This window comes from Budorcas taxicolor, chromosome X (assembly GCF_023091745.1).
Source record: "Budorcas taxicolor isolate Tak-1 chromosome X, Takin1.1, whole genome shotgun sequence".
NCBI classification, from domain to species: Eukaryota; Metazoa; Chordata; class Mammalia; order Artiodactyla; family Bovidae; genus Budorcas; species Budorcas taxicolor.
The window spans coordinates 28,392,021-28,418,309 of NC_068935.1; the positions used below are offsets into that span (position 1 = coordinate 28,392,021).

General features: G+C 45.2%; 1 protein-coding gene across 4 annotated transcripts in view; it reads right to left on the minus strand.

Annotated features, from left to right (window-relative positions):
* SEPTIN6 (septin 6) overlaps positions 1 to 26,289 on the minus strand; it is a 73,939-nt gene that overhangs the window by 38,832 nt on the left and 8,818 nt on the right. For all 4 annotated transcript variants that reach the window (XM_052662803.1, XM_052662802.1, XM_052662804.1 and 1 more), the window contains exons 2-3: positions 18,539 to 18,653; positions 9,346 to 9,541 (exon numbers count right to left, since the gene is read on the minus strand). In XM_052662803.1, coding sequence (XP_052518763.1) covers positions 9,346 to 9,541; positions 18,539 to 18,653 — 311 coding nt within the window. The remainder of the gene's footprint in view (positions 1 to 9,345; positions 9,542 to 18,538; positions 18,654 to 26,289) is intronic.

Genomic DNA, 26,289 nt, shown 5'->3' on the forward strand with positions numbered 1-26,289 from the left:
TTCATACAGACTTTTTTCTATGTCTCTATAAACAGAGAGAAGGGCAGGGAGGGAAGGAGAGAGGGAGAAAGGGAGAAATGTTTGTTTTATTGGGAAAGGGTACTCTTGCCTGGAAAATCCCATGGATGGAGGAGCCTGGAAGGCTGTAGTCGCTAAGGGTCTGACAGGACTGAGCGACTTCACTTTCACTTTTCACTTTCATGCATTGGAGAAGGAAATGGCAACCCACTCCAGTGTTCTTGCCTGGAGAATCCCAGGGATGGGGGAGCCTTGTGGGCTGCCGTCTATGGCATCACAGAGTCAGACACGACTGAAGCGACTTAGCAGCAGCAGCAGCAGCAGCAGCAGCAGCAGATTTATACAAATGGCATCATGATCTGTGTATCATTCTTCAACTTCTTGTTTTCACTTAGCAACCTGTTTATGTGAGTATGTATAGATTTAACTCATTCTTTTATATGGCCAAGTACAGGTCCATGGTATGGCAGTACTATAGCTCATTTAGTTGCCCTCTTGGTGGAAATTCAGACTGCTTAAAATTTTTTCTCATTCCATAACCAATGATACAGTTTATTTCAGAATAAACTGTGGAAAATTCTAAAAGAGATGGGAATACCAGACCACCTGACCTGCCTCTTGAGAAACCTATATGCAGGTCAGGAAGCAACAGTTAGAACTGGACATGGAACAACAGACTGGTTCCAAATAGGAAAAGGAGTATGTGAAGTCTGTATATTGTCACCCTGCCTATTTAACTTCTATGCAGAGTATATCATGAGAAACGCTGGGCTGAAAGAAGCACAAGCTGGAATCAAGATTGCTGGGAGACATATCAGTAACCTCAGATATGCAGATGACACCACCCTTATGGCAGAAAGTGAAGAGGAACTAAAAAGCCTCTTGATGAAAGTGAAAGTGGAGAGTGAAAAAGTTGGCATCTGGTCTCATCACTTCATGGGAAATAGATGGGGAAACAGTGGAAACAGTGTCAGACTTTATTTTGGGGGCTCCAAAATCACTGCAGATGGTGACTGCAGCCATGAAATTAAAAGACGCTTACTCTTTGGAAGGAAAGTTATGACCAATCTAGATAACATATTCAAAAGCAGAGACATTACTTTGCCAACTAAGGTCCGTCTAGTCAAGGCTATGATTTTTCCAGTAGTCATGTATGGATGCGAGAGTTGGACTGTGAAGAAAGCTGAGCGCCAAACAATTGATGCTTTTGAACTGTGGTGTTGGAGAAGACTCTTGAGAGTCCCTTGGACTGCAAGGAGATCCAACCAGTCCATTCTGAAGGAGATCAATCCTGGGATTTCTTTGGAAGGAATGATGCTAAAGCTGAAACTCCAGTACTTTGGCCACCTCATGCGAAGAGCTGACTCATTGGAAAAGACTCTGATGCTGGGAGGGATTGGGGGCAGGAGGAGAAGGGGACGATAGGATGGCTGGATGGCATCACCGACTTGATGGATGTGAGTTTGAGTGAACTCCGGGAGTTGGTGATGGACAGGGAGGCCTGGCATGCTGCGATTCATGGGGTCACAAAGAGTCGGACACGACTGAGCGACTGAACTGAACCAATGATACAGTGAACATCCTTTCTGTGGGCCTTTTACAAACATGTGCAATCATTTCTCTAAGCTGTATACCTAAAGATGGACCTGCTGCATCAAAAGATACTCACATTTTTTTTTTTCATTTTTTATTTTGTTTGGAAACAAGAGTTCTTTTAGAGTGAACTGTTCTAATGGTTAAATAATTCATTTTGAGACTTAAAAACTTGATATCTACTGAATTTAATTTTCTTTTCTGCTCTGGGTCTTCGTTGCTGCATGTGCTTTTCTGTAGTTGTGGAGAGCGGGGGTTACCCTCTAGTTGGGCTTCTCATTGCAGTGGCTTCTCTTGTTGCGGAGCACAGGCTCTAGGGTGTGTGGGCTTCAGCAGTTGCAGCTCTCAGGCCCTAGAGCACAGGCTCAATGGTTGCGGCACAGAGGCTTAGGTGCTCTGCAGCATGTGGGATCTTCCTGACCCAGGGATCAAACCCGTGTCTCTTGCATTGGCAGGCAGATTCTTTACCACTGAGCCACAAGGGAAGCCCTGATATCTATTGATATTGATGGTTGTATTAGTTAGGGCTCTCCAGAGAAACAAAATCAATAGGATGTATATTTTTATATATAGATTTATTTTAAGGAATTAGTTTATCACATTTAAAATTTTATAGATACTGTCAAATATACCCTTTACAAAATCTGTATCAATTTACACTCCCAGCAAGATGAATGAAATTAGCTGGTATTAATGGATATTGTATTTTTATGTTTTATTTTTGCAAATCTGATAGATGAAAAAAATACTTCATTGTTTCATTTCACATTTCCCTGATCACTGAAGAAGTTGAATGACCATCATTTTATATATTGATGGTCCATTTACATTTCTCCCCTTCTGTCAACTACTTGTTTCTCACTGAATTGCAGAAGCTCTTTTTACATTTTATTTTTTTTTCTTTTTACATTTTAGAAAAACACTTTGTCTGCTATATGAAAAAGTGAAAGAGAAAGTCACTCAGTCGTGTTCGACTCTTTACAATCCCAGGGACTATAGCCTGCCAGGCTCCTCTGTCCATGGAATTCTCCAGGCCAGAATACCGGAGTAGGTAGCTGTTCCCTTCTCCAGGGGCTCTTCCCAACCCAGGGATCGATGTCTGCTATATTGGTTCCAAATATTTTCTCCCCATCTGTAGTTTGGTTTTGCTTTTGCTTATAATATCTTTCAATAGACTACTGACTGAAAAAATGCACAACCTAAAAGCTGAGAATTTTGTTTTATTTGGTGGACAAAACTGAAGACTTAAGCCTAGAAGATACCTTCTCAGCTCTAAGGGACTGCTAAGAGGAGGTAACAGAGGAGACAAGATATCCAGCGGGTTTTGCAACAAAATCCAGGTAGTCAGGCCATCAAAAGACTACTGCTAGTTAAAGAAAACCAGACATCTCAAGTTAATGAGTGCAGTGCTTTTCTATGTATGGGAAGAGGCAAGAGTCTGGCGGGGCTCATTGAAATCATGCCTTTGATAGGCATCTTAACTGTCCAGGGCTAGTATTCTGCTTTTCTCCATCCATCCTGAGTCCCCATGGAATGCACTGTTGTGGGTGGCCTCAGTGGACACTGCCTGGATGTAACATCCTTTGTTTATTGATAAGGCAGGTGACATTTTTCATCCACAAGACAAAGGTTTTGTTTTGCTTAATTTTTAACGAATTTAAATCTGTCAGTCTTCTCTGACTTCTGGACTTTACATCACAACTAGAAAGGCCTTCTCTATCCTCCAAAATTGTAAAAATATTCTCCTATGTTTTCTCCTCGTATTTTTAGAAATTGTTTTTAATCCAGCTGGAATCTATTTTGGGGACTGGTACTTGTGTGGGAGGGTCTCATTTTATTTTTTCCTGATGGATGACCTATTTCCCCAGCACATTTTCTTGAATAGTCCATTCTTTTCCTTGCTAATGACAAATGCTAAATTCTCACAGAAACAGGAATTTGATCTTGGACTCATTTTTCTGTTCAATTGCTCCTTTTGCTAGGCTGATGCCTGTACTTCCTTATCTCCCATTCACTCATGGCAAACTAGTTTCACCCAGAATACCCCTAGAATTATTATTCTTCAGTTCAGTTCAGTCGCTCAGTCGTGTCCGACTCTTTGCGACCCCATGAATCGCAGCACGCCAGGCCTCCCTGTCCATCACCAACTCCCGGAGTTCACTCAGACTCACGTCCATCGAGTCAGTGATGCCATCCAGCCATCTCATCCTCTGTCGTCCCCTTCTCCTCCTGCCCCCAATCCCTCCCAGCATCAGGGTCTTTTCCAATGAGTCAACTCTTTGCATGAGGTGGCCAAAGTACTGGAGTTTCAGCTTTAGCATCATTCCTTCCAAAGAAATCCCAGGGCTGATCTCTTTCAGAATGGACTGGTTGGATCTCCTTGCAGTCCAAGGGACTCTCAAGAGTCTTCTCCAACACCACAGTTCAAAAGCATCAGTTCTTCAGCACTCAGCCTTCTTCACAGTCCAACTCTCACATCCATACATGACCACTGGAAAAACCATAGCCTTGACTAGACGGACCTTTGTTGGCAAAATAATGTCTCTGCTTTTGAATATGTTATCTAGGTTGTTCATAACTTTTCTTCCAAGGAGTAAGCGTCTTTTAATTTCATGGCTGCAGTCACCATCTGCAGTGGTTTTGGAGCCCCCCAAAATAAAGTCTGACACTGTTTCCACTGTTTCCCCATCTATTTCCCATGAAGTGATGAGACCAGATGCCATGATCTTCGTTTTCTGAATGTTGAGCTTTAAGCCAACTTTTTCACTCTCCTCGTTCACTTTCATCAAGAGGCTTTTTAGCTCCTCTTCACTTTCTGCCATAAGGGTGGTGTCATCTGCATATCTGAGGTTATTGATATTTCTCCCGGCAATCTTGATTCCAGCTTGTGTTTCTTCCAGTCCAGTGTTTCTCATGATGTACTCTGCATAGAAGTTAAATAAGCAAGGTGACAATATACAGCCTTGACGTACTCCTTTTCCTATTTGGAACCAGTCTGTTGTTCCATGTCCAGTTCTAACTGTTGCTTCCTGACCTGCATACAGATTTCTCGAGAGGCAGGTCAGGTGGTCTGGTATTCCCATCTCACAGAATTTTCCAGTTTATTGTGATCCACACAGTCAAAGGCTTTGGCATAGTCAATAAAGCAGAAATAGATGTTTTTCTGGAACTCTCTTGCTTTTTCCATGATCCAGCGGATGTTGGCAATTTGATCTCTGGTTCCTCTGCCTTTTTTAAAACCAGCTTGAACATCAGGAAATTCACAGTTCACATATTGTTGAAGCCTGGCTTGGAGAATTTTGAGCATTACTTTAAGTGTATTTATTAATGACCTCCATTCATGTTGCCAAACCTAATGAATATTTTTCCTTTTTCTTTTTGGCCACACCAAACGGTTATGTGGGATCTTTAGTTCCCTGACCAAGGATGGAACTTGTTGCCTTTACAGTGGAAGCTCAGAGTCTTAACCAGTGGACCACCAGGGAAGTCCCAATATTTTTCAGCTTTTGTCTTCCTGGACACTATTTATCATATCCTCCCATATGCTACATGATACAACTCTCCCTTGATTCTTCTACCAATAAAAGTCATGATCATGACAATATCTTCTGTTCATTAGTTACCTTGTGCCAGGCACTGTTTAAGCATTTCCTACATGTGGAGTATGCCTCCCCCATCACCTTCTGGGTAGATACTAGTATTATCATCATCTCCCCTTTACAGAAAACTGAGGCATAAAGAATTTAAGTGCCAGACTTCCCTGGTGGTCCAGTGGTTAAGAACCTATCTGCCAATGCAGGAGACATGGGTTTGATCCCTGGTCCAGGAAGATTCCACATGCCTGTAAGCTGCCAACTACTGAGCCTGCGCTCTGCAGCCCGTGCTCTGCAACAAGAGAAGCCACTGCAACTAGAGAGTAGACCCCACTCACCACAACTAGAGAAAGCCTGCGCTCAGCAGAGCCAGCACTGCCAAAAACACTTACAAAAAAGAATTTAAGTGCCGAGTTGTCGGGTGAGCCCTGACAGTTGTAACTTGCATTTTTTTGTAACTCAAGTGCCTGATTTAAGCTTTGATTTCCGAGGCATCCACTTCAATAAGACATTACTTCAAGGACGGCTATCTCGAGTAAACACGTTGCCAGCCACAGAAAGATAAGGAACCAGCCTTCCCCACCCCCTCACCCCTCCACCCCAGGCTTCTTTGTTTTAAGGATCTTGGTGAATTTCTATAATTGACCATTTAAGCCACTTGTTTTCTCTCTCACGTTTTAAATTCACCAATAAAGAGCAAGCCTGCAAAACTACAGGCCATCCACCCTCACCCACCCTTGATCCCAGGGAAATCAGAACCCCTGGCCCAGGTCCTCTCTCTCTTTCTCTACCCTTGACCCTCGACCTTGCTGTGTGGCCCCAGGTATGCCTTCTCCTTTCCAGGACCTGTGAGTAATAAATCCCCTTTCCCCTTCAAGTTGCCTGATGGTTGTAACTCTTGCAATCATAAGAACCACAACACTGGTTATGGATAGATAGGCTGAGACCCGAAAAAAAAACATCCCATGCAACATCCCTGAATTAATAGGTAGCAGGATGGGGCCAAACCCAGCTCTGTCAGAGCCCAAAGCCTAGGTTCCTAAGCACACGCCTTTTTCCAGCCTGTGCTCTGTCTCCCCCTCCAGTTCCTTTTGCTCCAGCATCTTTCAAATGGTGGCCTTCCCATTTCCATTTCCCATGGGTATATATTTAGGAGTGCTATTGCTGGCTTTTATGACAAGCTTGTGTTTAAGTCTCTTCTGAAGAGACTTCCACACTCTTTTCCAAAGTGTCTATACCATTTAACCTTCCCGCCAGCAGTGTCATGCGGGTTCTGATTTCTCCACATCCTCACCAATACTTGTTGTTTTCTATTTTTTGGTTGTAGCCGTTCTAGTGGGTGTGAAGTGATAACTCGTTGTGGGTTTGATTTGCATTTCTTGAATGGCTAATGATGTTGAGCATCTTTTGATGTTTCTATGAATCATGCATGTATATTCTTTGGTGAAATGTGTATTCAGATCTTTTGCTCACTTGTTTAATTGGGTTGTTGTCTTATTTTGGAAAAGTAAGCTTTCTTAAAATACTCTGGTTACAAGTCCTTTATAAGACATATGATCTGCAAATGTTTTCTCCCTGTCTGTGACATGTCTTTTCAATTCCTTAATAGTGTGAATCTTTTTAATATTAATGAAGTCCAGTTTATGGTTCTTTTTCTTAAAAAACAGTGGCTTTCCCCAGGCTCTAGCCTTCGTCCCTGCTTTTCTCAGTTTACCTCCGCATCCCGGGTAAAGCAGGGCTTTCTGATGCTCTATTTTAGTGCAGCTGCACTGATCTATCTATGCCTTTGTGGCCTTGTCAGAATGGAGAAAACATGGCTTTTTGTTACAAATCCTTGGAACTCACTACTCCTGTTCCCCAGCCCATTTCCTAGAGGCTTCTCATTTCTACTTATTCGAGTTTGTGTTATTTAGTGTAAGCATGTATCACACTTATAATTAGGACAAACAGTAAGCATACTAAAAATATAAAAGGAGCAGATTAGCCTCTAAGGGGTTCTATCAGTTCAGCCCTCCCAAACCATCATTATCCAGACATTTTCCAATGTTCGGCGTGTCAAACGTATGTTACTGAGAACCGTAAGATATTTAATTGAGGAGATGCTGAGCAATCTGCAGCTGAGATTAATCACTCATATTGTGACCCAAATATCCCCTTTCCCCCAGGGTTTAATTTATTCTCCCCCAAACAAGATTAGCACAATAAACAAGCCTATAAAAAGCAGAGGTGTCCTTCGTCTAGAATTGCAAATGGAAAACAGAATTCAGTTCAAATCTTAAGGAGCTAAATATATCTATTCATTATAAGGAAACGAGTGTGGCTGTTGTTATTTTAAGGGAAAGATAGAAAAATTTGGGATACAAATTTGCTAAGAAGCAAGGGGATTCTCAAAGGATGAGCAGACACTTTGCTCAAAATGATGAATGACCTTTTCTGCGAAGAGCATGTGGGATTACATGTGATTTTTAGTTAAATGCAGATGGTGTCTGACCCCTCCCCACCTCAACCCAGCCCTCATCCTGTCCTCATCTGAGCCTCACTCCAGCCCTCCCTGGCACACCATTTTCAACCGCCCACAGTCTCTCCTCCCACCTCTTTGCTTATTCCAGCTCAGTCTCTTTCCAGGATGTCTTTTCCTCCATCTGCTGACTTAACATCCCCAGGCTTTTGTTTTTAGCCCAGTGTTCACCTTGCTCAACTCCACTCCCTGGATGATCTTACGTATGTCTGCAGCTGGAACACAGTCCCTCTACCTTGATAACCCAAGTCTTTTGCCAACACAGACCCTTTCCTCACCTCGAAACCCTGCACATTCAGCTGCCAACCGATGAAGGATGCCTCCTCTCTCAACAGGCCATGGGCATCTCAAGCTCACCGTGTCCCAAACAGAGCTGGTTCTTTTTAAACCTGGTTCTATTTGAGTTCCTCTTACTGAATGCCACCACCATCTGTCCACTCTCCAAAGCCAGAAATCTCAGCCTTATTTATTCTAGGTTCTTCTTTTGCCTTCCTGACCTCACACCAAGCCTCTCTACCAAGTCCTCTTGAGTTTACCTACCCAACAGTTACCCCATCTGTCTCCTCTTCCCTGTTTTACTGCCGGCCTCCATCAAATTGGTCCAACAGTCTCCTAGTTGGTCTTCCTGCTCTCCAGCCCATGTCCATACTATCCCAAAGCCCCCAAAGCCCCCCTGCAAAGGCCAATCCAACCACATCATTCTACTTTATAGAGCTTTTCAGTGGCCCCATATCCACATATTCCATTAACCCCTCCATGATCCGGCCCCTTCTTACCTCTTCAGGCTCATCTACCCTTACTGTTCCCCAGCTCATGCCAAGCACCAGCCCAGGGACAGAGTGGCTATCATGGGGACCTAAGCTTATATGATTTGAAGGGCCCTCCAAGAAACAGCAAACAACACAATGACTAGAAATTAGTTCCAGGGCTTTGGAGGGTCGTGGGCAAGTGGCAGTCCTGAAACAACCTTCACTAGTTTCACTTCTGGTCTAGCCAAACAGAACAAGTGCCGTCCCCTAGAGCATGCCATGGTCTTCCACAGACCTTGCCTTCATATAAGCTGTTGTCCCTCCCTGGAATGCCCTTTTCAAACTTCCCTTGTCTGTCGAGCAAAATCATTTGCCCTTCAAAGGCCAGGTCAGGCACACCTCCTCTGTGCAGGCCTCCCTGAACACCCCTCTCCCCACCCCCTTCCCCACCCCACACCCTGCCCTGAGTGGAGCTGACTGTTCTCTCCTTCCCATTCTCACTGTAACATTGTACCCTGTCCTTTACAGAGGAGGTCATGCTCAAAGGAACTTGTTGATTTAAGACCAGGCTTCCCCGTGACTGCCTCAAGGTCTGAGACAAGGTCATTCTTCTTTAGATTGCTAGAGCATGGCAGTACCTGGCACAAGGTAGGAACTCAATAAATGTTTGCTGAATGAAGGAAAAAGACATCCTGCTTTCAGCAGAGCATGTGGAGTAGAGCACTGAAATAGACAGGGACCCCGGCGGAAGGCGGTGCTAGTGAGCTCTCTGCTGACAGCCTGCATCATCTGACAGGAGGTCTGGCAAGAACCCAGTGGTGAGCTCCTCCCCGTGGGCTTCCCACCCGCCTCTCCACTCCACCGCTTCCCTTACCTGTCCTCCTTGTTGATCTGGTCCCCGAAGCCCACCGTGCTAACAATTGTCAGCTTTAGCCCCACGTTGCTCTCTTGAAGGTCATAGGTATTGGACCGGAGCTGGACACCCGGCTGTGTGTGGGTGGCTGGCTCCCCCTCGAACTTGGTGTTGAACAGGGTGTCCATGAGGGTGGACTTGCCCAAACCTGTCTCTCCTGAAAAATGAAAGAATGAATTGTGATGCATTCACACATATTTTGGATGTATAGTCACTGACATGGGAGACTATACACAGTAAGACACTAAGTGAAGAGCGCCTAGAACTAGATGGACTAGGTGATCTCAGTTAAGCGAAAAGGAGTCTAAGGAACTGCAGCAACGTATTAGCGGTAGTCATCTCAGGATAGTGGAATGAGGGTAATTTTCCTTTTAGTCTTCATATTTTTGTACTATTTGAAAATTGAGCATGCATTGTTTTTACACTCAGAAAAAGAAACCGTGTTAAAAGGCAGTGATGGAGAGGCAGAGTCATGCCTAGGAAACGACTGGAAGGGCATACAGTGTACTCTTACCAAATAGTCATGTCTGGGTGGTGGGGCTGTGTGTGGTTTTCACTTCCTTCTTTATGCTTTTCTTTATTGTCCCAGTTTTCTACAAGGAACTTGTATAGCTTTCATAAGAAAAATTTAAGGGCTATCTTCAAGTTTAAAAGAAGGGACAGAAGTCCCTCCTCAAATAAATATTCTCTCCTCTCAGCACCGGCCCCCCATTCCCTGCCAGCCCCAGACAGCAGGGGATGCACATCCCAGTGGGGAGACCATTTTTAGCTAATGGGGAGGGAATTCAGCAGGCCACAAATTATCCTTCCCTTTAGATTTCAAACAAGCCAGTCATTTGTTTGTTTAACTAACAGGCTGCAGGATACTAATAAATTCAACCACTGGAATTTCAAAGTCTTGGCTTTCACACTAGGGAGTGGGGGCAGGGCTGTGGGGACTGGTGAAGGTTCTTGGAGGTTATTCCTGAGAGCCAAGAGCCGCAACGGATGTTAAGCCACTGCCAGGAGCCAAGGACTGTGCTTTGGAGACCTGGGCTGCCCCGCTATCATCACCCCTCTCCTCCCCTTCCCTGCTCCCATCCCTTGAGATGTAAGAATTGACAGGTCTTCCTGATGGGGAGCAGGGTCGGGGGGAGAGGGGGAGTAGGTTTGCCCTGGACACATCCTGGCCTGGCAAGTCCCTCTTTGTGACCGACAGCACTATCTCCAGGGCAGTCCAGGGCTGGGGTTATAGCTGCTCAACCCATAACCCATAAATGGTCCATCTCTCCTCCACCCTCCGGGTGTGTCTAGCTTTGCATCTTGCAAACCTCTTTCATCCCGAATAATGAGCTATGAATACAGGAGGTGCTTTTAAAAACATCTGTCTCTCACAGACAGGAAACAGACTTATGGACACGGTGGGGGAGTGGGGGTGGATAGTGGCAGAAAGGAGAGAGTAGGCTGAATGCAGAGAGCAGCATGGAAACATATACACCAATACATGGAAAACAGATAGCCAGTGGGAATTTGCTGTATGACTCAGGGAACTCAAACCAGGGCTCTGTGACAACCTAGAGGGGTCGGATGGAGTGGGAGGTGGGAGAGAGGCTCAAGAGAGAGGGGACATATGTATACCTATGGCCGATCCATACTGATGTAGGGCAGAAACTAACACAACATTGTAATTATCCTTCAATTAAAAACTAATAAATTAAGAAAAAAATATTTGTCTCTGCTGAGCTCTCTCTGTGTGGAGAGATTGGTGAGACAGAGAGGGAAAACAAGGAGAACATTCAACTCAGCCTGGCTACCCGGCCCCCCAGCCCGATTTCATAGCCAGGTCTGACTAATGCAGTTGAGTGCCGGGGTGCAGGGAAATGTTCCTTACACAGATCACATTTCCAGCCAGGATCTGCTATACCTATTAGCAGCAAACACTCTCTCAAAAGCGGCCCTTCCTTTCCCTCCCTAAGAGCACCAGAAGTATTTGCATCCCCAGAAAAATCTGGCGAGGTGGGGGGCCTCTGTCATGGGAGGTGGCAGACTTGGCCAAGCAATGGCACACAACATCCGCCTCCCCACCTGAAGTGGGGCGCAGCTCCACTGTAAAGGGGCCAGCACCTCTGAGCTGGGAAACCAGGGTGGCTCCTCCCCCTAACTCGCCTTCCCTCAGGCGCTGAGGCTCAAGCTACATTTTAGCCCGTCTTTGTTCATGCCTAATAAATCGTCCCTCTACATCCCCACTTTCAGCCCCTTTCTCCTGTTCCGTGAGCTCTCTGCTGAGTGGCTTGAGACGTGGTAGGCCCTGACTCCCCAGCACCAAGAGCTGGCCCCTGACTCCCTGATCCTAAGACTTCTTGGAGAGCAGGGGATGGGCAGCTTCTAGGACTCCCCGGAGTGCCCAGCAGAGGCTCACATAGAGCCCTCAGGAGCAGTAAGCAGAGGGAGGGGCCCACCCTGTTTGTGCAGCTGGAGAAAGGGAGGCTGGGCGGCCTGGGCAGGGCAGGGCAACAGGGAAAATGACCATCCGGATGCCTGCCAGCGCAAAAGGGCTGTGGAAATTAGACACTCAATGATGAGTGTCTGGAAGAAAAGACCCAGCGGGTGTCTAGGGAGTTGTGATGAATTGCAACACGAGAAGAGGGCAGAAAATCAAGAACTGGTCCCATTGCTCTCAGTGCTCCCGCCCAGGTTGCCATCAATGTGGAGGCTGGGGGCGGGGGGCGAGGAACTCTCTCCCTCTCCATGGCTGGCACAGACCCAGCCTAAGCCTGGGTCTGAGCATTGAGGGTGGGAGGGGAGCCTAACTCACATCAGGTCAGCAGATTCCACGCCCCTGCAGGAAGGTGGGGACTTGGCCATTACATTCCAGCAGGAAACCTGAGGAGTCCCCAAGGATCAATTTCTCTCTTCCTCTCCCTCAAGAGTGGACAGCAGGCTTTCTTAACCCTTTTTAAGTCATCTCCACCAGTAGAGAGGATTTCCTCTCACTTTGCTTAATGTAGATAGGAACCTGGAAAGACTAGATTTTTTTTTTTCAAGATTTCATTTTAAAACATGAAATATGAAATCTGCTTTTTCAAACTATATTCCCTGGGATAGTCTGGTGTTGACCTCTCTACCCTGAGTTCAACACCACTGTGACAAAGAAAAGCTTAACCCTCTTCCTCATCTGCAGTTAATGTTTGCATCCTCTGGTACCTCGTGCAATTCAGTTGTTGCAAGTGATTAAATGCAGAGTCCCAGGCGGGTTATCACTAAATGACTATGTCACCTAAGCCAAGCCTTTCCCCCTTTTCTGGATTCCAGTCTCTTTTTCCATAAAACAAGCAGGTTCGAGTAATAATAATAAAAGTTATTGCTTCTGGAGCACCTACTTATGTGGACACCATTGTAAATAAATACCTTACATATATTTTCCTCTGTATTCCCCCAAATAAGCCTGTGCATTCAGTTTCAGTCCAGTAGCTCAGTCGTGGCCGACTCTTTGTGACCCCATGGACTGCAGCACGCCAGGCTTCTCTGTCCATCACCCACTTCCGGAGCTTACTCAAACTCATGTCCATCGAGTCGGTGATGCCATCCAACCACCTCATCCTCTGTCATCCCCTTCTCCTGCCTTCAATCTTTCCCAGCATCAGGGTCTTTTCCAATGAGTCAGTTCTTTGCATCAGGTAGCCAAAGTATTAGAGCTTCAGCTTCAGCATCAGTCCTTCCGATGAATATTCAGGACTGATTTCCTTTACAATTGACTGGTTGCATCTCCTTGCCATCCATGGGACTCTCAAGAGTCTTCTCCAACACCACAGTTCAAAAGCATCAGTTCTTCGGTGCTCAGCTTTCTTTATGGCCCAACTCTCACATCCATACATGACTACTGGAAGAACCATAGCTTTGGTTAGACAGACCTTTATTGGCAAAGTAATGTCTCTCTGCTTTTTAATAACTTTGTCTAGGTTGGTCATAGCTTTTCTTCCAAGGAGCAAGCGTCTTTTAACTTCATGGCTGCAATCACCATCTGTAGTGATTCTGGAGCCCCCAAAATAAAGTCTGTCACTGTTTCCACTGTTTCCCCATCTATTTGCCATGAAGTGATGGGGCCGGATGTCATGATCTTAGTTTTCTGAATGTTCAGTTTAGAGCCAGCTTTTTCACCGTCTCTTCCTTCACTTTCATCAAGAGGCTCTTTACTTCTTCTTTGCCTTCTGCCATAAGGGTGGTGTCACCTGCATATCTGAGGTTGTTGATATTTCTCCTGGCAATCTTGATTCCAGCTTGTGCTTCATCCAGCCTGGCATTTCACATGATGTACTCTGCATATGTTAAATAAGCAGGGTGACAATATACAGCCTTGACGAACTCCTTTCCCAATTTTGAACCAGCTGTTGTTCCATGTCTGGTTCTAACTGTTGCTTTTTGACTTTCATACAGATTTCTCAGGAAGCAGGTCAGGTAGTCTGGTATTCCCATCTCTTTAAGAATTTTCACAGTTTGTTGTGATCCACACAGTCAATGGCTTTGGCATAGTCAATAAAGCAGAAGTAGGTGCTTTTCTGGAACTCTGCTGCTTTTCCTATGATCCAGCGGATGTTGGCAGTTTGATCTCTGGTTCCTCTGCCTTTTCTAAATCCAGCTTGAGCATCTGGAAGTTTTCAGTTCATGTACTGTTGAAGCCTGGCTTGGAGAATTTTGAGCATTACTTCGCTAGTGTGTGAGATGAGTGCAGTTGTGCAGTAGTTTGAGCATTCTTTGGCATTGCCTTTCTTAGGGATTGGAATGAAAACTGACCTTTTCCAGTCCTGTGGCCACTGCTGAGTTTTCCAAATTTGCTGGCCTACTGAGTGCAGCACTTTCACAGCATCATCTTTTAGGGTGTGAAATAGCTCAACTGGAATTCCATCACCTCCACTAGCTTTATTCATAGTGATGCTTCCTAAGGCCCATACTATCTGTCCTTAATTTACCGATGAGTTAACCAAAGCACTTCCTAGCTGTGTGCATCTGCCCCTGCTCTTCAGTCTCTCTACACCTCACTTTCCTCATCTATAAAATGTGGAGGAAGAAACTGACCCAGGGTCACAAAAGTAGGATGTGACAATGCCAGCGTTTGACTGCAGGCAGTCTGACACTGGAGCCCATATATGCTCCCGTGTCTAATAGGTGCGATATGCTGGTTCACTCAGTCAGTCAACAAATCTTTAGAGCCTCTAATAGGAGCCAGGCACAGATTTAGGAGCTGGGGTACAGCAATGAACAGGACAGCCACAATCTCTGTTGGCATGGAACTCACAGTCACATGGAGCTTGTCTCTTCTGGCTTTGAATGTTGGAAAAAACCAAGAGAGATGTCTTTGAGTTCAACCGGGAGGTGTCCAAAAGGAAACTCTCCAGGAACTCCTGTTGGCCAAGGGAGCCTATGGACGGGGAAAGGGTCCTGTCTGACTCTGTGACCTTGCCCTCTATGCCTTCCTCATCTTGCAGAGACCTGGCAAACAGTGGTGTGCTGGAGCTGGCTTGCCCAGCTTCCTGCAGCTCTTCCCAAGCCCTCATGCAGTTACGTCAAGTTGGCAGTTTAAAACCAGCTATGGTGAGACTTAGTAGCAACAGCAGCATGGTGAGAATAATGACAGCTGGGAAACCAGCAAATGCTATAAACCATGGCAAGGTTTCTCCTGAGAGTGGGTTGCTCGATGCTGACCAGCACACTATCACTGGCAGCCTTTCTTAGACAAGTGGATGGCTGCCTCTCCCAGAGACGGTGGGCTGAAACCATCGCCCCCTGACCTTGAGAGAATGCTAGTTGCCCTTTCCCTCCTTCTGCAGAGCCTCAATCCTGCTTCTCTTGTATGTTTTCTTCCCCCCAAGTTCAACAGAGCCCAGCTGAGCCTGGAATCCTGAGCAGCTTCAAAGTAAATATTATCATTATGACCCTTTGTGCTCTTCACAGGCATTCTCTGTTGCTGGCACATTCAGAGGGTTGAATCTCTTTGGGGTTCCTTCCCAGTCGAATGTTTGCACTGCTGACTCAAGTGGTTCCTCCAAGGCTTCCTGTACTATGTCTAGAATCCTGGGATCCTAGTGATTTCTAAAGCTAAGGGACTAGTAGATTTTTTAGAGGGGGAGGGGAATCTCATCCCATTCAGTAATTATTGTATTTATTGTCAACTGTTGGAAAGGAGACATAATATGCTCACACCCATGTGCCTGGCCCTTTAAAAACAATCCTAGATGTTATTATTGGGGCCCTTGGATAAAAACTATGCTCTTGATTCATAAAAATTCTCCCTCTCAATTCCATATTGGAGTGGGTAGCCATTCCCTTCTCCAGGGGAGCTTCCTGACCCAGGGATTGAACCCAGGTCTCCTGCAGGCAGATTCTTTACCGTCTGAGCCACCCACCAGGGAAACCTGTTTCCATCACACACATGTGCACATATGTGTGTAGGGTACTCACTCTGCTGCTGGAGCCTCTGATCAGAGCCTAGCACCAGATAAACACTGCTGTGATGAACATATCCTAGGTCTCTGTTAATAACCAAGGCTGGGGTTAGTATAATTTTACGTTTACTTAAAATTTATTTAAAATGCTTGATCAGAAAAGAAAATCTTTTGGGGAAACATACCCTATGCAAACAAAATGGTTTTCTAGCCATCATTAAGGGAGTAAAACTGACTGTTATGCACAGGCAGTAGGCACGAAAGTATGGTCAGTGAAGGTTCTGTGAGAGAAACAATCACCTTCAGTGGCCAAGCCATGGACCCTTCGCCAAGTCAAGGACAGCACCCCGCCCCATGGCCAGGCTGAGATGGCAGCCGAAGAGCTACTGTAAGCCACTCGTGACTTAGGGCCAAAATGTGGGTTCTCAGAGCAAGGACAGGCTTGGGAGCCCAGCCAGAGACAGGGATGTATGAGTTGCAGGCTTTTGTGGATCAGGGATGCGGAATGAAATTAACCCAATCTGGTCAGGTGCATGCAAGGGGTGCACCCGCAGGGCTAAAAGGGGAGTTACTAGGACAGCCATTTCCTGAAACTTCAGGTAGGGAGAGGAAGAGAAGGGGACTCCTTTCTCCCCTTCTCTTGGAGGGTCTGTCCCCGGCAGTTGAGCAATTCTATCCCCACAGGTGCACAGTGAAGCAGTTACAGTAGTAACTGCCTGGGTGAGTGGGGGTTTACTATTTCTCCCGCCCACTTTGCCTGGAGCTTGGCTGCCTCTTCCTCTGGGCCCTAGGAGAGCCTGTGGTCCGGATGGCCAATTACCCCACACTTAGGCTCTCCCAAAGCTGTACCAGCCACCCAACTGCGATTGGTTTGAGAGGCTGACATGGGTGGGCCTTCACTTCTCGTCCCTTCAACTTCAGCGCAGGTCATCCGGAGCTCTGGGAGGAATGCCAAGGGACTCCATCATGTTTGTGCCGAAGTTTTCAGTAATCAAATATTATGTGAAATAAGTTGGCCATCAGCCAAAGATGGGAAAGATCTGGCAGTGCTAATATTGGATGTGATGGCATTTCATCTTGATGTTGATCACCACAGCTGCTGTTTCTTTTGTATCCCTCTCCTAACAGAACTTCATCATAACCTTGGGTCAACTTTTGGCATTTGAAGACTTAACAGCTTAGATGTGGATTTTCAGGCCCCTGATAAGTAATCTGCGAAGCATGTATTTTCATCTCATAGACTTCAGAGCTGGACAGTGGGAGTGAGTCTTGTCGCTACTGAGTGAGCCTAGCTGACCACCTGTCCCCCAGTTGTAGAAGTGGCTTTGTTTTTTCTACTTGTCTTTGAGAGTGCAGTTATTCTGCTCCACGAAATGATCTGAGGAGTGCCAGGGATGGAGACAAAAAGATAAAAGAGTCCCACAGAAAGGAATGGCCTTAGTTAGAAAACATCGCTTTAGACTACATTAGAGTAAAATATGCAGTTCAGTGGTGGTTCAGACCCTCAACATGAATGAACTCCCCATAAGCTCCATACAAAAATAAGAAAAGGCGATTAGCAAGCGTTTGAGTGTTCTAATTGGCATGAAAACTGCCATTATTATGGCATTTATACAGCCATTATGGTTTGCAGGTACGTCACTGAAAATGTGCAGGTATGCCTTACTGCACCGTATAGTGAAAATTATATGCTGTGATCATGTTTGTAAATCTGGGATTATTTAAGGTCTCAGCCAAGAGTTGGACAGTACTGAGCACAGCACGGCAGCAAGGTCTAAAGAGAGATTCTGAAAGAATTTCAGGGAACTGCTATTCCTCAGATGTGTTTGGTTGGAGTGTGACAGTTTCCAAAACGCTTCTGGGTTCTCAAGAGGTGTTGCAGGCAGCGGTTACAGAAGCAGTGGGAGGAACAAAGGGTCAGGCAGACCTGGGTCCTTGTCATGGCTCTGCCACTTGACCTGTGTGGACTCAGATAAGTCCCTTATCCTCTGGAGTTTCTTGGTCTCCATCTGTTCCTTGAGGCTATGAATACCACTTGCTCTGTTCACTTCCCAGAGTCCTAGTAAGGACGCGAATTGCTAACATGGGAAAGTGTTTGAGAAGTATAGTGAGTGGTTCCTGCGGGGATAATTCATTCATTCATTTCATGTACATCACTGAACTCTCTCTGTGCTGTGATTAGCACAGTAGAGGTGACTAAGACATGGTTCCCACACTTGAGACTAAAGATCCAGGCATAGATACACTTAAAGGGAATAAAAGAACTTGCCACACAGCTGTGTGGTCCCTGTGCTTAAGCTCAAACTGTACCAAGCACAGCACGGCTGCAGAGGAAACAGACAGACCCAACCCACTGCCCACAGCTGGGAAGCAGGCATCTTTCCACAGCCGTTACCTCCCTCCCAGTTCTGCCCTGGCTCTTATTCTCTACAGTCAGAACAAACCTGACAAGAACTGGTCAGCTCCCTCACAGAATTTCCACTGGGTGTCACACAGCTCAGCTCCCCCCACCCTCAAGGGATGGCCCCACATTCTGGTCTGGGCAGAGAAAAAAAAGTGTAATTACAGCTAGCTGCTCACAAAACAAGCAGAGGGATAAAAGAAGACGACGGGGAGAAATACTCTTGCAAATAGATCAGAACGACACACTATGGAACCTAATTACCTGCCAAGCCACATCCAGCCATTAAGGATCCATATTCTGTAATAGAATTTCCTGCTATGGAAATACTCACCCACGCACAGGATGTTGAAGCAGAAGCCCTGGCTGACTGACTTATTCACCAGCTGGTCGGGCAAGCTGTCAAACCCCACATGTCCAGCCAGGGGGACTGTTCGGCAACCTTCACCCTAATTTGGAAAGGGAGGGAGGAGAGAAAATGAGGACGTGCTTACAAGCAACCTGGGTTGCACTTTTCCCATCCCAGTGCCCTCTGTGCTAGGAAGGAACACACATTCGGGGAGTCGGGCTCATCTCCCCTTAGCTGGTTCCTGATCCAAAGCAAAATGACCCATTAGCTTACAAATCATGGATTCTTGGGTTCCGGCATCCTTGAGGCTCCATAATGAATGTCAATACAGTTCACACGCAGCCAACTACAGAGAGGGCTTGTATGGGGTGGGGGGGGGGGGTGGGGTCAGAGGATGAGAACACTGGGGCTGGAGGTTCCCATTCTTGGGTTAACTCTGTTGGAGACGATATTATGTTACAGGTGATTGGGAGATTCAATATGCTAACACACATGTAACGAGCTTAGGACAAAGCCTGAAACACATGTAAGTGTTCAGCAAACATGACAAAGAAACTTCACAAAAGCAATTACTGGGACCTCCCTGGTGGTCCACCATTAAAGAACCCACCTTCCAATGTAGTCATTGCTCCTTGGACAGGAACTAAGATTCCGCATGCCAAGGGGCAACTAAGCGCATGTACCACAACTAGAGAAAGCCCACACTGGGCAACGAAGACCCAGGGCAGCCAAAAAAAAAAAATTAATAAAAATTTAAAAAGCAATTACTCCTCTCTCTAGGGCACTTTTGGGGATCTAACTAAGGTGGCACAACATACAGGTTAAAAATCAGGCAGGTCTGAGTGGGAGTCCCACATTCTCCACCTCCTGACCTCAGACACATTTACTGAACTTCTCAAAATCTCCACATCTGTAAAACCAGGCAGTAGTAGTTACTACCTCGCAGGACTGGTGTGAGGACTGGATAGGATAATGCTCTTCCTGCCCTGAGCATGGGGCACAGAGTGTGATAAGCACGCCAGCAACAGTAGCTGCAGCTCTCACTGCACTGTGACGCTCTCCTTCCCCTCAGACCTTCAAACAATAGGCAATGCCATGGAACACTTTGTGACAGTCCAGCTACACAGCTGCCCTCAGCCTGCCCCGGGTTCCCTGGTCTCCATCAGGGTCAGGTAAGCCATTTACAGCCCTGGAAAGCAGGAGGCCTTTGCTCTGCCTCCATGTCCCAAGGGTTCTCATTGTCAGCAGTTCTACAAAACAGGGAGAACCTCACACTGAGGAAGGCTTCCAAGGAGCCAGGGGGCAGGACCAAAGGGGCCTGCTTGTACTCAAGAAGCCAGCTAAGTGCCAGTGGCCCCAAGGGAGAGGTGAAGAGACGAAAGGGGAAGTGGGGGACAGCTGAGCTAGACAGGAGGGTGGGCTACACAGGGAGTTAGACTTTCTGTTTGGTGGAGTCCACTGAGATTTCCATACCCAGAAAGGTGCCAAGAGCAATCCAAAATGGACACAGGAGGTGCCAGGAGTCCTATCCCAGCATCACCAGCTGTGCTAGCAGGCACCTCTCAGGCTGGACGGGCCCTGCTTTTCGACTCAGATCATCAGGGTAAACTTTTGCACTGAGACAGACGGACTGCTTTGGCGGGGGAGCCCCTCTCAGCAGCTGGCATTGTCACCACTGGTTCCCAGACAGCCCTCCCCCCAGCATGGGATCCAACTCCCATCGGTGTCACCAGGTCATTGAAGAGATAGGACAAGTGCCCGTGACTGCCATCTGGCAAGATGGTTACCCTCATACATCCCACCCCACACACTCCCAGCAGAGTATTCTCAACAGACAACCATATGCCATCACTTGGTCCTGGCTGGTAGATTCTGGACCCCAGAGGGGTACCTGAAGACAGCTGAGTTTCATGAGTGGCCCGCATCACTCAGGGCTTGTTCTACATCTGCCCCTCTTTGCCTTCCCTCACCCCTTTCTCCTCCTTTTTATCAAAACAATCAAAGAGAGATATAAATTTCCCACCTTTCACTCTTGGTCCTCAAGGCTGCAGGAGAGACAGAAACCTAGGAGCCCATCTGCTTTCTTGATGGAGCCTTCTACTTAGCAGATCAGAAATTGGGACGGACTCAGAGTCGAGGTTTCCTGAGCCCTATTTTATCGCCCCTGGCTGCCTCTTCCTGTCTCCAAATTCGGCACCATGAAACTTCGCACTGCTCCAAGGCCTCTGGTCCAAGTACCAAAAGGTGAGGAAAGGGAATTTTCAAACTGAAGATAGTGAAGGGCAGTGGGGAGGACTCCATATCTTATTCTTAAAGATTGAGTTCGTTGCCAAAACCTCACCAAACACCCCTCAAATGGCCACAGTTATCTCCCACCTAGCCCAGTGCTGTGAGTGCCTGAAATAGCTGAAGAAAACATATGGCCTTTATTCCCCAGGCAATGGGGTTTGAAAGGGGCATTTTGAGTGTTTTGAGCAGGAAGGACCGTGACACAAGTGGTGTTTTCAAAACATCATTCGAGCTGCAGGGCACTTGATCAGTGGGAGGAGAGGGAGGGCAGGGGCAGGAAGACATATTAGGGGTGACTCCAATAACGCTGAACTGGCAGAGTGACAAGCAGGCACTGTGACAATAAATGCTGGCTGAAATGAACGGATCTGACTTGGGACTCAGGAGAGAGGAACAAATTTGAGAGCTGTTCTAAAGGAAGAATGAGACTCAGTGAGTGTTGGGGCAGAGAGTAAAGGAACAATCAAAGCTGTCAGGCTGCAAGGTCCTAGGCTTGGGAGCCTGGATTGATGGCACCAAGGGCAGAAAAAGGGAAGCCAGGAGAGGGTGCTTTAGTGGAAAAGTTGAAGATTCTCATTTTAAACAGCTATTATTTTAAAATTACATTTATCAGATTTTTATAAGAGTAATCAATGTTCACGTAGAAATTTTAAAACATATTGAAAACTATAAAGAAGAAAATAAAAATCACTCATAATATCACTCTCCAGAGATAATCACCACTAATATTTATGTGTGTTTCCCTATAGTCTATATACTTCTTTCTCTATCTCTATTTTTTTTACAAAATGGGATAATTCTGTATATATATTCCTTTTCATCACCTGGCTTGATAACCTGACACTTAATATAGTATGGATGTTCTCTTGAGTAATTTAGTATATTCTAAAACAATACTTTTTTGGCCATGTAGCATTCTATTGTAAGAATTTACCACATTTTCTCAACCCATCTCCCACTGCTAGACCTTTAGCCTGTTTCCAAGTTTGCAACCATTTTAAGTAATAATTCATGTTCTTACACGTTTGCATAGTCTCTGATTATTTCCTTAAGCTAAATTCCTAGAATTAAACCCTGCTGGGTCCAAGGGCACACACATTGGAAAGACTTCGGTACACATTGAGAAATCATTCAACAGAGAATATTACAAATGTCTATTTCCAACACCAGTGTGTGAGCATGTCTGTTTACACATACTTAGACTAGCACTGAGCTTCTGAGACTTTTTAACCATCATGAATTTTGTCACTGGAAAATGGCATCATGTCACTTAATTTGCATTTTATTAGTGAGAGTGAATATTTTTTTTTTGTTCAACTGTGTACGCGATTGTGTCTATGTATATGTGAGTTGCCTATCCGTGTCTTTGCCCATTTTGTTAAAATGGGTGCTTGTCTTTCTTTTCTGGATTTGTAAAAGCATTTTCTATATTAAAGAAAATGAGATAGTTTTGATTTTATGGTGACATATCTATCCCGAAGAAGTCCAGTATGTACTTAGCTATATGGAATTGCATGCTCAGGGACAATTCGGGGCCGAGACAAATTTAGGAGTGAGAAGTATGAAACTGGATGTGTTCTTCAAGAGACAGGGAGACAGTACAGGGAGAAAAGAACTAAACATTGAATATAAGAAATATACAAGTAAGGAATTGGGAAGACGAAGAGAATTCTTCCAAGAGGGAGGGAAATGATCAGGAAAGTAAGCGATGACCCAATTAGTTTTCTATCACCAGAGGCCAAGGTTGAAGTCAGGAATTATTACAAAGAAATAACCATTGGTCTGGATTTGGTGAAGGCCACTGATAACTTTTAGAATCCTTTTTTGTTTCTGTCTTTTTATCTGGTGTCCAGTACTAGCAACTAGGGAACATGGTATCTGAGTAATGTGTCTTTCTTGCTAACCAAGATTTAAGCAGTAAATTGTATGTCTCAGTCCTTGTAGCTGAGAAAGCTTCAAAAATGAATTTGTAAATACAGTTCCTGCTTTAGGAAATCCTGTCTGGCGAGCACCGTTCACTCCTGCTTTGATGAATCTTAGAAGATGTCAAGGTCACCGTTATGAATATCAGTCCCCATTGTTCAGAGGTAAATACATAGAGGTGAAAAGGACAGAATTTGGGCTGAGTGGACACTGACCCTATGACAGCCCCCGGAAGTTTCTCCACACCCCCCCTTCCTCTCTAAACCTCTGGTAGTTTATCTCTCTCCTATTTCTCCTTAAGGTGGCCTGATTAATTGAGGGCCTGATTGCTTTGACTGCAGTTCACTGAATGTCCCTGGATTACAAAGTGCACAAGAGGAGATGGAACTGGCAACCTGGCCCAGCACATCTGTCACTAAACTCTTACCATCTTGATTATCAGGTGGTGCCACGTCTGAGGCTTTAAACTGAGATGCTAGAAAGGACAGAGCCACCAAAATGTTAAATGGCTCGTCTCCCATGACCCTGCAACCTTCCCTGAGAATCTACTCTACAGAAACTCACATGCGTATACAAAGATCCATGTACATACAATACAAAGAACTTCATTACAGTATTATTTATAATGCTGAAAACTTAGGGGAAAACACCCTAAATAGCCGACAATGGGAAAATAGTTAACTAAATTATGGTAAGTGCACATTCTGGAATATTCTGCAGCCATTAAAAAGCATGCAGTAGGTCTAGAAATAGAATTACAGATCTAGAAAATAAACTTTTGGTTACCAGAGAATAAGGAGGGGCAGAGATAAATGGGAAGATTGGGATTGACATACACACTACAATATATATATTAATAAAATAGGTAACTAACGAGGACCTACTGTATAGCACAGGGAACGCCACTCAATACTCTGCCATGACCTATATGAGAAATAAATCTAAAAAGTAGATATGTGTATAATGGAGTCACTCTGCTGTACACCTGAAATTAATACAACATTGTAAATCAATTATGGTGGTGGTGGTTTAGTCACTAAGTCTTGTCTGACTCTTGATAACCCCTGGACCGGAGCCTGCCAGACTCCCCTGTCTGTGGAATTCTCCAGGCAAGAATACTGGAGCGGGTTGCCATTTCCTTCTCCAGGGAATCCTCCTTATCCAGGGATTGAACCCACGTCTCCTCCTTTGGCAGGCATCACAGGTGGATTCTTTACTGCCGAGCAACGAGGGGAGCCCAAAGATCAAGAAATCAACCATACTCCAATACATAAAAAGAATGCAGTAAGTCTATAGGTACTGATGGGAATATCTGAAACATATTATAGTAGAAAAATAGAAGCTGTGTAACAATAAGCACAGTATGAGTCGATACACGCAAAAATCCCTACATGTGTGTATTGACACATACATGAATGTGAGTGCAGAGAAAGGCAACCAAAAAGATCTCTTAAAAAGCCAGAACTCAAGCTACCTCAGGAAAGGGGACCGGAACTAGGGGCTTACTCAAAGGGGGTAGTGAGTGCGCTTCTGCATTGTTTGATTCTTTTACAGCATGAATGTATTCACACATTACCTGTGTAATTTAAAAACATCTTTAATACACGAAAAGAGAGTTCTCACTCAGCTTTGCAGCAGGGGTAATTAGGATGCAGAGTCTGAGAGCAGCTGAAAGGAAGGCAAAAATGAAAGTGTGCTCCTGAGAACTGGAGGAGCCCCCACTCCCCTCCCCAACTGCATTTCCTGTTTTCACCTCATCTGCAGGCACCTGCGGTTTTGAAATACGTTATACCACATTTCATATCACAGGCAGAAACACCACTCTCTTTCTCTTCCGCCTCCTCCCCTGAGGACATGCCAATTTCGTGTTTTAATTGAATATTCGAAGGATCACGTTATGAAGAATGAGTGAAGGCAGTTCCAGCTGTGCATCAGTTTCCCCTTGCTGTGATTCTGAAAATAAAGAGTCCCGAAGCACCCAAATGGGCCACTCCTGTCCCCCCTCCAACCTTTGTGGCATAGGAAAAGGAGGGTCCATCTGTCTCCATTTCAAACTGGGGTATAAAAAAAACCGGGAGTGGCCAAGATAGTAGCTGTCACTCTGAAGGATAGGCCAAAACAAAAAGTTTGGAACTCATGGCTGATAACTGGGCTTGCCCTTGACTTTCTTCCTCTGGCCTTGGCACGGAGATGCTAGGAAAGGACAGAAACACAGAAATCAGATTCTCTCTGGCAGCCTCATGTGTCACTTCGTGGTGGGCCTGATTTCTCACACTTTCCCATTCTCTACATCCATCCCTAGCTCTGAATATTGACCTGTGAGAGACCCTGCAAATCTCAGGATGTTCAAACTCAATGAATAGTTCAGTGATGCATGATGGACTATTAAGCGGATGGTAAAGAACATATTCATAGTCAAGGCTATAGTTTTTCCAGTGGTAATGTATGGATGTGACAGTTGGACTGTGAAGAAGGCTGAGCGCTGAAGAATTGATGCTTTTGAACTGTGGTGTTGGAGAAGACTCTTGAGAGTCCCTTGGACTGCAAGGAGATCCAACCAGTCCATTCTGAAGGAGATCAGTCCTGGGTGTTCTTTGGAAGGAATGATGCTAAAGCTGAAACTCCAGTACTCTGGCCACCTCATGAGAAGAGTTGACTCATTGGAAAAGACTCTGATGCTGGGAGGGATTGGGGGCAGGAGGAGAAGGGGACGACAGAGGATGAGATGGCTGGATGGCATCACCGACTTGATGGACGTGAGTCTGAGTGAACTCCGGGAGATGGTGATGGACAGGGAGGCCTGGCGTGCTGTGATTCATGGGGTCACAAAGAGTTGGACACGACTGAGCAACTGAACTGAACTGAACTGAAAAAACATATTCTAAGAATATTTAATAGCATAGGAACATGATCACCAAATACTATTAGGTGAAAAAAACAAAACCTTGTATGTACAGGATCATCCCAATCATGGGGAAAATAAGTATATATGCATTTTTAAAAGCTTGGAAGAATATATACCAAAATGGTGACAATGGTCGCTTTGGGATTGGAGGGGCTGTAAGAGTTGGTGCTTTCCTCTGTTTTCCAAACTTTCTACAGTAGGCATATTTTAATTTTATAATCAGAAATAAAATGTTATTTTTTAAAAGCACCTATGATGATATTTTCCTAGGCAGGAAAGTAGCCTCAGATAGTTTAACAAAATCTTCAGTTACAAAGAAAAAGTTGCTTTCTGTACAGATAATCAAACAATTCAGTTGGTGCTTTCCTCTGTTTTCCAAACTTTCTACAGTAGGCATATTTTAATTTTATAATCGGAATTAAAATGTTATTTTTTAAAAGCATCTATGATGATATTTTCCTAGGCAGGAAAGTAGCCTCAGATAGTTTAGCAAAATATTTTTTTCATTTGTTTAGCAAAATATTTAGTTACAATGAAAAAGTTGCTTTATATACAGATAATCAGATAATTCAGTTAAGTATTCAGCTTTCAGGCAGCTTTATTGTATATAAAATATTTA